Source organism: Sebastes fasciatus, chromosome 21, assembly GCF_043250625.1.
Source record: "Sebastes fasciatus isolate fSebFas1 chromosome 21, fSebFas1.pri, whole genome shotgun sequence".
In the NCBI taxonomy this organism is placed as follows: Eukaryota; Metazoa; Chordata; class Actinopteri; order Perciformes; family Sebastidae; genus Sebastes; species Sebastes fasciatus.
In genome coordinates, this window is record NC_133815.1 from 20,043,243 (window position 1) to 20,060,870 (window position 17,628).

The 17,628-nt window shown below is 40.6% G+C and overlaps 1 protein-coding gene across 1 annotated transcript in view; it reads left to right on the forward strand.

The window, feature by feature from the left end:
* Positions 1–203: 203 nt before the first annotated feature.
* The window catches only part of vstm2a (V-set and transmembrane domain containing 2A), a 90,404-nt gene continuing 72,979 nt past the window's right edge, over positions 204–17,628 (forward strand). Inside the window, exons 1-2 of the mRNA XM_074621923.1 lie at positions 204–556; positions 1,689–1,855. Of these exons, the coding sequence (XP_074478024.1) occupies positions 478–556; positions 1,689–1,855 (246 nt within the window). The 5' untranslated portion in view covers positions 204–477. The remainder of the gene's footprint in view (positions 557–1,688; positions 1,856–17,628) is intronic.

Genomic DNA, 17,628 nt, shown 5'->3' on the forward strand with positions numbered 1-17,628 from the left:
CCATAAAGATGCGATTATTTGGTTTGTTTTGACGCAGCAGCAGTTTTGCAAAAAAAAGAATCAGGCGGTCAAGGTGACAGCGAGGAGCCGGATGAGGACTAGATTCGCAGAAGGTGCGCGGAGCGTTGTGTGGATGCCACAGTGATCCACTAGACTGACGTCTCTCACGGCAGCGCAGACGAAGACCGCAGCCCTGGTTATTCACCAGACTTCAGCACAGCCGCGCAGTCGCCAGTCTCTCCTGCAGAGAGACACACACACACACACAGAAAAGAGAGAACTTCATCAACGACAAAGCTGTAGTTTTTGCAGCATGTTCCACCTTTGGCAATCTCCGTTTAAACACATTCGCCCAGTTTGATTTTTTCTCTGGCGTGTTGGACGTTTTTTTATCATCTGGTGGGAAGGAAACATTCGCCTTTTTTTCGCTTCCCTTTTCGGCTGATGTAAAAAAAAGCAACCCCCTTCTACACTGGAATGATGTGGACCTCTCATGATACTGTTGGATTTGTTTTCTTAGCCGGATTTTGCGTGCAATTCGGATTCTCCTTTGAAGGTAAGCAGTGCATATTTTTTCAGTGTCATCATCGTGTCGAGGCTTTGCTGCCCATGCCATGGTGGTGGAGGCTGCTCGGAGGAGGTAGAAAGTGTTAAAAGTGCGCAGTCTTTCTAGACTAGGCTGTTTGGAGGGGACATATTTGAAGTCAGACTGATTATATTATGATTATAATAAACCTAAAAGATGAAAAAAGCGAGCTGACGATGAGAGATGAAGATGGTTGCGGTTTTTTTTTAGCTCGTGATGATGGAGAAAAAAAAATGCAACTGGTGATTGTTTGAAATCAAGTCATTTCACACGGTGTTCCGGAGAGCTGCGGAGTTTTTTTTTTACCCACATTTCATGCACGCCACAAAATTGATTTACTGTCCCATAATTAGAACTTATTCTAAGAGGCTCCATGGCATGGAAAGTGAGCGATCAGCCGGTGATTTCAGCACCGCGGACAGCTTCTGCTGCTGCTGCATGCTGCAGGAGCTGTCCATGGTGCTGAAATCCGACTGAGATGACCACTTTCAAACTGCCTCTTCTTCTTCCTTCTCCTTATAGCTGCATCTCTCATAAGTGCGCACAAACCTACAGATAGTCTGAATGATGGTTTGGTATGGAAGTTTGCACGCACTCCTTTTTTTTCTTCCCCTGTCGCCTTTAGGCTATATCCAACCTTTTCATAGCCTCCTTCAAACCAAAATCCTTTGTTATTTTCCCTTTATGCTTTCTTGTGTTTGCCCTAATTATGTTACAGTCAAGTTTTTGTCGTGTTTAATCACATTGGAGCTCGATAAAGGGCTACAGAATGACATAAAAAAAAAAATCTGCCTTAAAAATGTGTCCACCTGCTCGGAATTAAGTGTGTGAATAATGTAGCCATGCATGGTGCGACTGTGCGTTATGTAAATTCACGTTGGAGACGCTTTGGTATCTGTGAGGATGGGAGGATGTGGTGGGTGGTGGTGGTGGTTGGGGGGACATCTCCTTCATTTAAAACAAGAACCTTTATCAACACCACAGCTGCTGTCAATCCACAAGCAGAAAGCATTTAAGTGATTAATTCATGGGCAGAAATCACACAACTGTCTCCCCATCATATCACCCCCCTTCCTCCCATCCTTCCTCTTCTCATGTGCAGGTCGCTTCACGGATATGCCCTCCAACATGACGGTTAAAGAGGGACAAAACATAGAAATGGCGTGTGCTTTCCAGAGCGGAACCACGTCGGTGTATTTGGAGATCCAGTGGTGGTTCGTGAGGACGCCGGAACCCACCGACAGCGAGGAGGAGGTCGATGCTGAAGAGGTACAAGGGCTCTTCTTTTATTCCTCTCTTAACCACCAACCCCCCTCCTCCGTTCACCCATCATGAGCTGTGCGAGTTGTGTTCTCTAAGCACACCCACTCTTAAAAGGGAATAAGGGCATCCAACAAGTATCCGCGCGCTATTACGCGCCTTATATGTCATCAGCGTGGCGCGCGTGTAGCAGCCCTGAAGACCATGTCAGGAAGTCATGGTGGAACTTTTTATTTAGCTGTTTTTCTTACAAGGGCACAACGTGTACTGAGACACCCCAGGTGAATATAAATATCACCATAAAACGTACTTATATTAAGACTACTCTTTTTTTGTATGACAAGTTTTCTGAAATTTTATGTTTAAATATGCAAATTATGAGTTATCTTATCAAATGTGTGCTAATTTGCATACATTTCCAGAACATAAATCTGGACATTGGATGAAGCCAGATTCAAGATTATTTTGTTGACATATTAGAGTCAAGAAAGAAAAGAAAATACCGTTACATTTTTAGATCTCTTTTTTATCCTTCTTTAAATCAGAAAAATACTGTCAACATCCATAAAAAACTCCATTTCCAGCATGTTTTTAGGATAAAAATGTTGTATAAATCAAGCTATGAATGATATATGAACAACCTTTCTCTGTAAAAACCTTCAGAATATAGATAGGAATGTTACTGGGAGGTTTGGTGGATGTACAGTAAGTGCTGCTGAAGTGGAGATTTGTGGCTCATAGTCTGAGAAAAAAATGATTTAGAGAAAACGGCCTTCAAAGATATGTAAAATAACATTTCATACATTTTGAAGACACTACAGGTGAATGGGGTAAAAATTTAACTAATAGATATCACGTGAAACTTCCCCAGTTCATTACTTACTTAGGACTATTATTGTTTTTGTATTACAAGTTTTATGAAATATTATGTTTAAATATACAAATGAGGCATTATCTTATCAAATATGTGCTAATTTGCATACATTTCCAGAACAGAAAGGTCAACATTGGATTAAGCCAGGTTCAATTCTTTTTTTTTCATTTTGTTGACATATTAGAGTCAATGGTTTTTACAGAGGGGATTTTGGATAAGTCTTTGTATCACTCCATAAATCAGAAAATACTGTCAACAACAATAAAAAAAAAATCCACTTTTGTCAAGTTTTTCAGAATATAACTTCTATAAATCAGGCTATGAATGATATATGAAAAAATCCCTCTGTAAAAACCTTCAGGATATAGATAGGAATGGAACTGTAAAGTTTGGTGGATGTACAGTTAGTGCTGGCTCAGAATTTGAGAGAAAATGGCCTTTAAAGATGTTGATTGTAAAATTCCATACGTTAAGACACTACAGGTGAACAGGGTAAACAAAATAACTAATAGATATCACCAAGAAATGTCTGCTAATTTTCATACATTTCCAAAACAGATATCTGAACATTGGATAAAGCCAGGTTCAAAATTCTTATTTAATTTTATTGACATATTAGAAAGACAATATTTTTTAAATGACACGTTTTCTGAAATGTTATGTTTAGATTAGGGCTGTCAATCACAATCAATCGCAAATTAATTACACATTTTTTATCTGTTCAAATTGTACCTTAAAGGGAGATTTGTCAAGTATTTAATACTCTTATCAACATGGAGTGGACAAATATGCTACTTTATGCAAATGTATTCAATATTTATTATTGGAAATTAATTCACAACACAAAACAATGACAAATATTGTCCAGAAACCCTCACAGGTACTGCATTTAGCATAGAAAATATGCTCAAATCATAACATGGCAAACTGCAGTCCAACAGGCAACAACAGCTGTCAGTGTGTCAGTGTGTTGACTTGACTATGACTTGCCCCAAACTTCATGTGATTATCATAAAGTGGACATGTCTGTAAAGGGGAGACTCGTGGGTACCCATAGAACCCATTTTCATTCACATATCTGGAGGTCAGAGGTCAAAGGACCCCTTTGTTTGGAGTGTTATTTAACCCCCTTCACAACAAGCTAGTATGACATGGTTGGTACCAATGGATCCATTAGGTTTTCTTGTTTCATATGATACCAGTATCTTCACTCTAAATGTATAACTGAGCCGCCACAACCTTAAAAAATTGCAAATTTTGCAATAAAGAAATTGGTGGCATTCAAACAAATTTGCGTTAACGCGTTATTTTAGCGTTAACTTTGACAGCCCTAGTTTAAATACATAAATGAGGCATTATCTAATGCTATTCTTGGTGAATTTAGGAGAAATCTACAGACATAAATAAACAAAGTGTAGTAAAATAAACGCTTAAATGTGTATTTTGGACGTTTTCCTTCCTCTAGTATGAAAGAAGACATGTAATGGAAGCAAAATAGACCAAAATCTCAAAATTGCCTGTAGTGTCTGCCTATAAATATGTTAAGGCTTCTTCATTATATAGTTGCTTTAAACTTCTTTATTTTAAATGTTAAAATCCCCTCTTACGTTTGGGAAACCACTGTTACATAAGACATCACCATTAAGGCTTTTAAATATCCCATCAACTCTCCCTAAAATATGGATGTGCAACTTCTCATATTTTATTTGATATTTTTGGCTTCTTTCCCTCAAACGGTTAAAATAATCCCTCCACACACAGAGCAGGGAGCAGTCCCATCAAGAGAGAGAGAAAAAAAATAAGAACATTAATCAAGGACTACTGTGGAAAAAGAAACGAGCTCGTTCTGGATATTAATTACATGATAAATGAAGTAAATGAGCCCGACTATTCATGAATGGATATACATTTTTTTTTTTTAAAACGTGGCTGAATCAATACAGCCAAAGCATATTCTTGTATATTGCCTCATTAAACAGTGCATTGGAAGCTCTTTGGCATTCTGTTATGTATTGCTGCTGCATCACTGACAGCTTCCCCCTCGCACCCCAAATAATGACGGGCTGTGCTCGGCGGATGAGAGCGCCTAAATGTGTTTACCCCATTGAAATGGATGGAAATGACTTTGCTTACACATTGTGCGGCAGGTAGCTGCATGTCAGGATTTGGAAGGGCTGGTGTATTGTCGTGACAGACATCAAATGCTGCTGTGACAATGAGGAGGAGAGATGTGTGTATGTGTGTGACTAGAGGGGGGGTGGTGGTTCGATATCCATGTGGCTTTAATTATTGTGCCATTGTTGCCGTGGCTCTCATCGTGGCGCCGGCCAGCCTTTGATGTGGGTTTGATCCCATGTGACTCTTGGATGTTGGGGCTGAAGTGGGGCTATTGATGCAGACGTCTCATTGTTACCCACATTTCTTATCATGGGAGGCTGATTGAAATGAAAGCCGCTGTGTGTGTGTGTTTGTCCTGCAGTGTTGCAGTCTGAATGGGAACAGAGTCAAGGCTGTGTCAGAGATGCTGCTCGGGAAGCAGCTGGTCTCCTGGAAATTTAAGAAGGAAATGAGTCTTCGAATGCAAATATAAGCTGTAAAAAAGTTAAGAGTTGTTGGATGTTTGAAAAAAAGGATGACATGGAAAGAGGAACGTCGAGAAACAGACAGCGGTTGGTTTCACATTGAAACGGCGCAGCAGAGGGAACGTAACAGCCGGGCGGATGAGTGGGTGGATACTTTGTCTTCAACTCTCGACGACCCAGGATCAGTTCTCGACTTCACAAATGAATAGGCTGTGAAATAGTGCTATTTTTGTACTTAAAATCCTTCTTATTCTACTTTTGTTTATGGAATATTTTTATTCAAGGCTTTTCAGTCGTAGCACAAAGAGAAATATCAAAAACATAACAAAAGCATCTACCTATATAGCTCGCTACATCCACACCTGGAACAGAAATATGCAATACACAAAGAGAAGTTAGTTATAAGTTACCAAATTACATCTCACTGTTTCATTTCAAGTATAATCCATGGGTATCCCTACAGTGTTCCATGGAGTAGAAACCAACCCCATGACATTACACGGACATTCCACGCGTCATGAGTACGCATTTTGGCATTTTCGTGTGTCATTTGCCATTCGCCATGTAAACGTCCATAGTTAGGTTTAAGCAAGAAAACCACTTAGTTAGGGTAACACATCACAGTAACCCGTCACAAATGTCAATAAAAAACATGTAACAAACGTCTCCTGTCAACAACGGTCCCGAACATGGGTCTTCCGGTTGGATGTCCTTTGTTTGTTGGATCTGGGGTGACGGATTGGGGTTCAAGTTTAGTTTATTTGCACAATAATCTAAACCCGTTTTGACTGAATTTTCTGTGTATGATGTTCTTTTCTTCTTCTTCTTATTTTTTTTTTTGGTGAATCATCTTGTCACTGTGTTTCTGAAAGGCGCTGTATTTTTTTATTATGAAGATACTAAATACATACAATAGATTTAAAAAAAGAAAATATTTTATTACTCATCAACACGACACAAAACAAACAAACAACAAACAAACCAACAAAGACCACGCAGCACAAATAATATCTATACACACAAAACCCAAGCAAGCATAAACAGCAGTAGAAAATAAAGAAAGAAAACAGAAAAACAAACTTAGAATAAATTGATATGTACAACCAAGAGAAGCATCTGGCCATATGCTCAAGATTAAATGAGAAATTTCTTTATGGAAGGTGCGTAGCATTTAATGGGATAAATTAGCAAACATAATCACCTGAAACTAAGAATGGTTGTGTTTTTGTTAGCTTAGAATGAGCCCTTCATTTCTACAGTACATAGGGAGCGGGTCCTCTTCACGGAGTCCTCCATGTTGCTCCGCCATGTTTCTAAAGTAGCCCAGAATGGACAAACCAAACACTGGCTCTAGAGAGAGATTTACGCGTTTTTACGTTACATGAAGGCCACCGTAGTTCTCCGATGTGATTGTGAAACCACCGGTCACTTCCGTTGTTGCTAAAGTAGTCTTATTATAGTATGGATGGCCGGCGTTACCGCGGTCTTGCACTCAGCGGCTCACGTTACAGCAGTCTTGGAAAGGGAGGAGTGAGGGGTACTCAGTTGGTTGCAATCTGCAACCACACCACTAGTTGCTGCCAAATCATACACACTGGGCCTAGGAAGGAGGTTATGTTTTCACCGGCGTTGGTTTGTTGGTTTGTTTGTTTGTCCGTTAGCAGGATTACTCCAAAAGTCCGAGATGGATTTGGATGACATTTTTTGATGGGGTGGGGTGTGGCACACTGATAAATCCATTAGATTTCGTTGGCACAAACAAACACGCTTGAAAAACGTTTACTTTATCTACAGACAACAATATATTTGTTCTAACCAGAGGTAGAGACAGATCTCGTCTCTTAGAATGTGAAATAGTTCTGTAAAACCTCTTCTGAATCACAAGGCGCTTAATAAGATATGATGGATGTGTAGCAGCCCAAACAGTATTGCATGTATAATAAAGAATTCAAGGGATGAATGATAATTCTTAGTTGACAGTAATGTACAGTTAGCTACTTGCAAATATTTACATGCTGAAGAAGATACAAATTGCACCATCAATTTGTGATGTTTTCACAAAATCTAATTAGTATCGGAAGGAAAATCATTTTCATGTTGTGACGTCTGGATTAGACAAAGAAGGAAAACAAACAAACAAACAAACCCAGTCAATAGAGGAAGCTGCTGTTTGGCTCCGTCGTCCACAACAAGTGGTGAACGATTCTCCTCTCAGATTATAAATGACACGCTGCCAGCTCATAATTATGCACAAACACACAGAGAGAGAAACTAAATATTCACACCTCTCCATGACAAAGAGGATTCATGTCGCCGACGGGATTTGCTACACTTGATGTCGATGTTGTTGATTCGAGTCGTAGAGTAAAGGGCTGGCGCAGAGAGGGGGAGCGTGAGCTAAACATTTACTGTTACAGAACATGAGCAGATTGCTGCGGAAGCGACGGCTCATCACTCTATACGCCGTTATGGTGGAAGTGCAGAATGAGGCAGCGTGGGGCGTGATTACACATCATTATGTAGTGTTATCTCATATTCTATTACATGTCCTCGCTCTGTTTTTGAATTATAATCCACAAAAGGCTCAAAAAAGTAGCTCTCAAAAGAGACAGAAGAAGATCATTTTGGGGGTGAGGTTGAAAGTTGTGAGCAGGGGCAGTAGTTTATTGCAGGGTTTATGTGCTGTAGCGATTGTGTCATTTAAAAAGCATCTTTGAAGCTTGTTTCATTAAATTGTCCCAGCAAAGCCATTCTTCTTTCATTTTAAATGCAAGCCACATTTTTTAAATAAACTATCCAATATGACAGTAATGAGTTGGATGAGGTCTACAATTAGAGGTGCAGTGTGCCATACTGATCCACTAGAGTCCTGTCTCTGCGCATCCAGTATTCAGTCCACTTCTTTTGGATGTTCTAGCACTACAACTACAACTATAGGACCTTGACTTTTCCTAAATTTGTCTATATTTTATTTTTACATTCTTATTTTTGTTAAAAAAAATATATATTTATGAGTATTTATACGTTGAATGGCCATAGCGGTGATGTTGACCGTATGCATTATCACTGGTTCCCACACAGATGCCCGGGTATATTAACGGCCGGGGGGGTGAGTGAGAGAAAGAGAGAGAGAGAGAGAGAGAGAGAGAGAGAGGACAGGGAGAGTGTGGGAGAGTGCGAGTACTGAAGTATAGACATGATACAAAACTTTCTTTGATTATGAAGCCCAATGTCAATGTACAATTATCTGGTTTATCAGGGCAGCGTATGAACAACACTGCAGACTGGAGTCTCTGAACGGGTCCAACGCAGGTTGAATGCGCATCGGCAAGTCGGGTTCATGTTCAATACATCTGATTTATGAAATGTATGTATCCTCACTGCGCTGCATTAGAAACACTGGAATGGCACTCGGAGAGCGCAGACCTCCGCCAAGGTGCCTGACTTTAAAAACAGCTCACAGCTCACAGCTGGCGGTACGGTGAGGTGGTCGGGTTATTATTAACACGGTGTGTTTCCGTGTAACGTATCGGCGGATGCCTCTCTCATTCAGCAGCCTTGTTATGTCTGTATAATGTTACACTTTGTTGTCTGTCATCCCGTCATCTACCGCTTTTTTCTTTCTCACCACGGATGGCCAGCAGCTCCCGCCGCACCTCGATGTCTCGCCACACATCCACACACACACGTATCTCTCTGCTCGAAGAAGGAAGAAGGCAGGGCCATGCGTCATCAACGCGTCATCAGTTACACTGCACATGTGTTTTACCCTGTGGTCTTAATGCTCAGGTTGATCGGAATCCTTAAAAAAATTCCTGAATCCGGATCATGATCCAGATTGCCACTAAAATATGATGGATTGTTTATTGTGCCACACTCCACCCCTCCAAAATATGTCATTCAGATCCATCTCGAACTTTTGGAGTAACAGACAGACAGACAGACAAACCAACGCCGGCCTTTGGCCTTGGCGGAGGTAATACGATAATCTGGTCATGGGTCTAATCTCTCGGCCGCGTCCATGCTCCGTCTCATTCTCTCTTCCTCTTCTTGCAGTTCTCGTAGGCCTACTCATAGAACTCAACATCGAGTAACTAGCTTTCTATTTATTTTTTTGTTGATTTTTTTTGTTGCTGTGATGGCAAAATAGTACTAGCGGAAACACTAGGTGTTTGTATTACTGTTCCTGTGTATATTTCTGTGACATTCTGTGATGTTTATTGCAACTTCACCAATATCAGCTGTCTTACGTTTAACACATGCAGCTTTGACGATAGAGGCAAGGCAGACTTGAGTGTTGATAGGCTGTTACTCGTCACGTATAGCAATACCAATCGGATTGTGATGTAGAAGGGACATTGAGCAAGGCAATAGAGTGGTGACTACAGACAGAGATCAGCAGCAGAATTAGCTGTAATGACAGATTCTAAAGGAATATACCTACAGTTGTTCATTCATAGCACATATAAAACACAAAATGTTCCCTCATTTGGTAGAATAATGCTTCATGATGATTTACATATTTTGTCTACAGTTGGGTTTGAGTTTTAATAAGGTCAGAAGAAGAAAAAAACAAAACAAGACATGTAGAATGTAGAGCACTAGGGTCAGGTCAAAAAATGAGGAAGTAAAGCCAAAGTCATAAAAATGACAGGTACACCGCCATTATATGCTGTAAGAACAATGTGCTATGTGAGTGAAAAGTTGCAGCTGCCTGAACTAGCTCGCAGGCTTCATTTCATTTATGCATTTTATTCATTGTGATGTAAAAAAGGCAAAATCCATTTCTGAGATGCAAAATCAATATAAATTTAAATCTATAACTGACTGACTTGAAGGCACAAACAAATTGGTATTATATTGGTTATCATTATCTCTCTGCCAAGCGTAAGCCTGGGGGATATCATGTGTTCAGTCATGTGTGTGCATCTGTCTGTCTGTCCGCAGCTAATCTCGCACGCTATTGGACCCGTCTAATATTTTTGTGCTTATTTATAACTATGCTAAAGTACCTCTTTTTTTTTTTAAGTAAAAAATATTATACTGACTGTTTTAGACCATGTCTACACGTATACAGATACTTTTAAAAATGTATATTCTCCCCTCTGTTTGAAAAAATATATATTCCGTCCACACAACCTTCGTTTTACAAAATATCTCGAACGCAAAAACGACTCAACAACAAACACTTACGCCGTAACACATTTGTGACCGAGCAGCCATGTTGAGATCAGTTGAAGAAATACCAAGCACCGCCCACCAGCCGGAGCACAGCCAATAGGAACACGGTCTCTCTCTGAAATGACCTGTGATTGGCCTAAGTCTCCAGTCACCGGCTATATTTTCTAAAGCCTGAAAACAGAGCCATGAGGAGGTGCAGAAGTCTAGCTTTCTCTCAGAACACTTGCATTACAATATGCTGAAAGGTTATTATGGGATTTTTGTCCAATGATGCCAAGAACGTTTTGCCTACTGAAGCTTTAACCGACCAGTATTGGGCTGCAAACCTTACAGTACCTTTTCTGTTGCAGGCCAAATTTTGGCCTTTGTTGTGGCTCAAAAAACTGACATCCATAGAAAAGATCGGTCTAATTTTGAACCGGAGCATCTGCAGATTAATTCCATACCTGATATTGTTATGATCAACTGAAGTTAGGCACGAAACGAGATGAGTAAATCCACGTTTTTGTTGTCTCCACCGCCATCTTGTCTGTAAGGGAGCCGGGAGCGACAACTGAGTGAAACACACCCGGAGGAAATCTGCACTCTAGTTTGTCTTCTGTGTTTGATTTTCTGTCAAACTACCATGCGAGTGTTATACAGCTTAACAGCTGACTTGAAGCCTGCGACGATGAAGTGAATAGCTCTGATGATGTAAATGACTAATGCTGACCTCCTGATCTAACCACATATCAATCCAATATGTAGTTACTCTTGTATGTACAAGTCAGAGGTGAAAACATAACTGGTGGAAGCATGCAGCAACACTAATAAACATACCCCCCGGCTGTGGGTTTCTGCCTTGCTGCTTTGACCTCCATCACAGAATCAGAAAGCATAGAAAGAACACAACCCAGCCTGCTAGGTAATTATAACAGCTGAAGGCTATGTCACACACGGTGGACAAAGAGCCTCATTTCCATGTTTTTCAATTTGAAAAATACATTAGCCAGTTCCCCTTTTGGTTTCAAACCCCAAATCCCTCTCATTCTGAAGAGGTGGATTCAATTCTTGCCGGGGTTTGATCTCCCGGCTAATCCGTCCACTATTGTTTGCCATAAGATCAATGTATTGAGTAAATCTTTACAACCCTGTCCACTGGTAATTCTATTTGGTGTGGGATTAGGTTTGGATATAAGGAAACAACGGAGAAAAGCCGGGCTAGATCTGTGGAGGTAACTGTTCTGATCCTCTCAGCCAGTGCTCGGCGAGTTTGCAGTATTTATATTCCTGCCTAGGTCGAGAATAAATACATACAAAGTATAAAAAAAAACAGCTTTGAATCAATTTAATGCTTTCTGTGAGTGGAGGAAAAATCTTTGCATATCTGGGATATCAGAAAAAGCTACACCTTGACAGTATGAATTTGGAAGCAAAAAAAAAAAAAAAAATGGCACAAAGAATCAAGAGATGCTGCTGGAGACTCGTGTGTGTGTGCTGTTTAAAGATTCATACTGCATTTTATTCCTCAAAAAATACCGCCCGGAGTGCATAAATGGGCTCGGCTGCCGGATTCAGACCTGGATTTACCTGACCAGGGATATGTTAAAAGACGGCATGATGCGTCTGTAGAAGTGAGATGAATTAAGAAAAAGGTTAGCGGACATGATGCGCAGGCTGCCCTCGGATCGAGCCCGGCAGCGAAAATAGGGATCAGCCGAGGCCTGCGGTCAGAATACAAATGACCGTTGCATAAAACACCCACTGGCGCACTTTGACCAAAAATCCACTCAAGCCACTGCAAGCTTTACCTCCCTTAACAAGTGAGTTTATAAATCCAGAGGGTGTAACAGCGAGGAAGCATAAAATCCATTGGCTGCCGTGCTCTCTGAGTGACCTTACTGTCTGCCTCTCCGCCCCTCCATCACGGCCTGACTGCAGCCTCCTCCGACACTCTCGCTGAGATAACTGCATCGGGAGTCAATACGATGCACCAGGCGTCGTCCCGGTAACTGCTCTCATCAGCCCCCGTCAACCCCCCCCTCCACCACCACCCCCGTATGAGCACACATGCGTCTGTAATGATTGTAATGGTTTTCCAAATGGTTTCCGTTGAACATGAGTTCTCCACAGGAGGCTTGCCGTTTGTGTGCGAGCGCGCGCCGACACACGAACGAGAGCGCCGCTTTCATTTTTAGACCGGTGGACTGCGGACCGCTCGCTGCCAGGCTCCACTACAGTCATCAGTCATGGAAGGAAGGCTTGCTTGAAATCACCGGAAGCTGCTGCATATACTGCATTGGGCTGCTGGAGCGCTGGCCTCCTGTTGCAATGCACCAGAGTCACTTTCTCACCATATCACTCCCAAGTCAACTGTAATGCTCATACTCTATAAAGGCCCTGTCTACAGAGATATTTTTAAAAGCGGATATTTTCCACTACGTTTAAAAAAAATCTTCATTTTACAAAATATCTCTGTCAACACTCGAACGCAAAAAAGACTCCAAACGCTCGCCGTAATAATTACATGTCACCACAAGTGAGATCACAATTTAACGGTCAAGGAATTTTGTTACCACCCTTCTCACTCCCTGACCTTCATTACAGTCAGTGTGATAATAGTTATTGTTGGTGCAGGGGGGCGGGATTCCTGTCATTACTCTGCTGTCATCAACTGTCTCTTTACCTGCACAAATGAGGTCATTCAGGTTTATGTCCACAGCCCTTCTGAGTGCTCCAAACCTCGCCTCCAATCGCCCAAAAAGCACATTCAATCACCATTCGGCTTTGACATGTTTAATGTGTTCCTTCTTTGGCCTCCGGTGACTGGAACATTTTTCTAATTTAAAGTAGAAGTAATGTAATAAATCTGCATCTTAGAAGGTGTTTTCAAAAATATCGTTTTTTGTGACACAAATCTCAGTTTGCGTGTGGTAGAGGGGGCAACATGTAGAAGAAAATATCTGTTTTTAAAAATATCTGTACACGTGTGGACAGGGCTTAAAATACGAGCAAGTGACTACACCACCAGACCAGCCAATTAGTTGAAAGCATTTCTCAGAAAACTAATTAATGATAAATAAACAGTTTGACAGTAAAATCGGGATTGATGAAAGCATATGATTACCACATTGCATGAAAAGACCATCATTACAAATGGTTGGTTTCAGACTCATTGGGTCAAAACAAAACTGTAACATCCAAATGTATCATCCAGCGTACATGTTTGCTAATGTGCATAATTAGATAACAATTAGTTAAGAATCGGATACGTTTTTTCTTAGAACTCTGTGGCTCGTGTTGTGTAGCAAGCTGATGTCTCGCTGCAAGCATGACCAGAATAGCATGGTGACATTACTGTTTTATGAAAATACTGTTTAAAATTAAATGATTTTTCTTGGCTACATGAAAAAAAAGCTATGTATGAAGAGCACCACCAGACCAGCCAATTAGTTGAAAGCATTTCTCAGAAAACTAATTAATGATAAATAAATAGTTTGACATTGTAAAATCAGGATTGATATGATTACCACATTGCATGAAAAGAGCAACATTACAAATGGTTGGTTTCAGACTCATTGGGTCAAAACAAAACTGTAACATCCAACTAATTATCACAATAAGTCTTCCCTTCTCACAGTCAAAAACAATGTCAAAATGATTTTCTAAGTATTCACCATTTTTTTGTTATTGTTGAAAGGAAATAAAAAAAGGTCTGACATGGGAGATTCATCAGAAATGTTCCTTTAGCCAAGAACTCAAATCATCTGCAAACACAATTTAACTTCATTCATAGAACTTATCATTATCTTATGAATGTTAAATCTTTTTTAAACAGTGACTATCTGGGCAGAGATCACTGGACTATATGGGGCTGGGGGGGTAAAGAAAATTACGAATGAATGTGAACAGTTGTGTAAGCTGACCATGTAATGTATGATGACATGACATTGACTGTATAATGGAATCACAATTACAATGTAACTCTTTGCAAAGCTAATGTATAATTACTGTCTGAGTACGAAAAAAAAAAAAAAAAAAAAAGATCACAAAAACAGGAACATTCCTTTATCCTCCGATTCTGGCATCGGCAGGCTGGTGTTTTACTGACAGCTGACAAGGACATGATGATACAATGAAGACAAACTGCTGCTGCTGGGAACTGTAGCTACAAACCAAGGACAGACGGTATTTAATAACAGTGGTTCTGAAGGATATACGGCTCAAACACTTTTCAAAAACTCACCTAAACAGACTGACTGATATTTGTTTTTGAGCTGTTCAAAGTGTTGCAACTGATTACCTAATTAGCTATCTAGCCTGTAAACTGAGGTTAGAAGTACAATTTCGATTTTTTTAATAGCTCCAATTCAGCACGCAGCGGTTTGTAAGGCAGATAAGAACGAGATGGTTGAGGGATTCCCTAGTAGCCTAATGCAGAGTTTCCACCAAAGGTTCCTGGTACTTTTAGTCCCTGGAACTAGCCCACTGTTGTCTGCGTTTCCATCGTGGTCTAAAGACCTGTGAAGATTAGGCAAATTAGTCCACTGACGTATGAAAAAGCAACACGACGTGAGATGAGGGATGCTGGTGGTCACAGCAGTAAACATACTCTGCAGCCTGCTGGTCAGTATGGCCGCCTGTTTTGTCTTAAAAAACATGCTGACCAAAAGAAAAACGTTTCATCAATCAGCGATGGTCATCCCTGCAAACTCTACCCTACAAATTATTGTACTTTCAGAAAGTACTACCCACCAATCAGGGCCTTTTGGGGTTAAAAAGGCCCCATAAAATGAACTTAATTTAGACTCTTGCCCCAGCAGTCGAAACGCAATGAGTTCCTCAAAAGGTTCTTAGTTACGGGGGAAAGTTCCTCTGGTGGAAACGGGGCTTAATGGTTAAGGCACAGACCGCAAATACATATACACGCCGTTCTCAGTTCAATTCCAGCTGGGGACCTTTCATACTGCTCCTTCAGCCTCTGAGTGGAAGGGCTGGTGCACATGTTAATGCTAATTTGCATTATTAGCTAAAAACTTGTTGAGAATTGAATGAGTTTTTGTTTGAACTCTGTGGCTCGTGTCGAGTAGCAAGCTGATGTCTGGCTGCAAGCATGACCAAAATAGAATGGTGACATTACTGTTTAATGCAAATACTAAATACTTAATCTTGGCTACGTGAAAAGAAGCTATGTATGAAGATAAGGACCCAGCAACACCCTGTGTAATGTACAGAGATGGTGTTGTTATGAAAACTAAACAAACATAATTAAATAAAATACACATATCCCTTTTGGGTAGTGAGCACAGGAAATGTAATTTTCAGAGCACATCTGTATTTTGTAGCAAAGAAAATAAACAAATAACAGAAAAAATAAATAATCAGTTGGACTTTAAATATGTCTTTAAATATTGACTTTATAAAAAGCTCTAATTTACTGAAACAGCTGGCCACTGTGGTTTTTAACAAACTATAGTGCATTTGTTCGGAACTATTTTCAGCAGCGGATCAATCTATATTTGATGCTCTAGTGAGTATTTGGGGCAGCAGGACGCTGCTCTAGAATAACCTACAGAGTGTGTGTTCATGGTAATGAAGGAACATGTCAGCCAGTGCAACAGTGAGGCTCATTGGTGTGTTTTAATAGTTTTTGGATGGAGCTCTATGGCACAGTGGAAGAATATTATCAGGCTTTGATACACACACTTTGTATACTTGTTAATAGGATACATTTATTGTTGGTTAGGGTCTTTCCATGGTCAATAAGTGACAAAAAGAAAGCATAAAACTATATGTATAAAATGAAAAATATCAAGGTTTTCTAGCTTCATGATGACAATGGAGCGTTACGGAATATGATTGACTGCTCCGGTGTCAGAGAGAATGACAGTCGTAGCTCTGTGGGCCGACTCTGCAATATCTCAGGGAAAAAAGCCACAGCTAGACTCTCCATATTGATAAATCTGATTCAGATGCCTGTCTGCTTTTCTCTTCTTTGAAAAATCAAAGCGCCAGGATGACTCACTGGACTGTCACGCCATACCAACATAATGCATTTTGAAATGTAAAGGTCACAGAGACGATTTGCACTCTTTCAAGGATTTCATTTCTGTTTGGATTTGCACTATTTTAATTTGGTCCGCCTTTTATGCTATTATGACACTCCTCCAACTCTTTAATTTGTATGCTTTTTGGGCTGCATCATGGTCTGATCTCACATGAAGACAGCCTGTTAATTATACAATTATGGCAGGACGGATTCCACAGATTTCGGCTGATTTGGAAGAAGCCTGAGAACCAGTTCCCAACCACATGATACAGAGATATTTACTGGGAGAAACAAAATGCCTTCGCAATGAAAAAAATGCCTCTTTTAAGCCCTAGAGGAAGGGCGTCGTCACACCCTGATTGGCCAACAGGGGAAATGCACCAAGCTGCTCTCCATTGTTAATTAGGAGCCATCAGTCCCCACACCCTGCATAACATGTGATCTGAATAACCCTTCAATCCACTCTGGGGAGATGTGACATTCAGCTGAAATGAATAGGGAAAAGAGAAATGACAGCAAGTACAACAATGAGGGACTGCTACACAATGACAACTGGGGGGGTCAACTTTTTCTCCAGGAAAAGGGCGTTAAGGGAACCCAGTAAAGCACAGTCACGTGCTTCAGTGAACCAAAGTCTTACAATCCTTACAATATCTGACGTAATGTCTGCAGTCTGAAGATGATGATAAATCAAATCCATTACACCAGCTCATGGGGAAGGACGGTTAAGAAATGGTACGGTCCACTTTTAGGGTTGACTATTACAAGATTCTTTCAGGCAATATGGGACAAATATTGTAATATTCAAAGGTGCTCTATACAATATCCAGAGCAATAATATAGCAGCAAACAACTATTGTCTATGTAAAGATATAGAGTAATGTCCACCTGAGCAGAGAATGAAGCCTCTCTCCCTCTGTGTGTGTCGTAATCTGTAATTTCAGTTTCTCCATGCTTTGTTGACATAGACGGGCCGGCCCACAAGCTTTTGGTGCATGTGAGAGTGCCAAACTGGCTTGCTCACGGCTGCCGCTCTCCACTGCACTCATATGGCGGTTACAGCTGATAACGCCGTCCCGACCGATGGTGTCGTAGCAGAAGCGTAGTACCAACACTT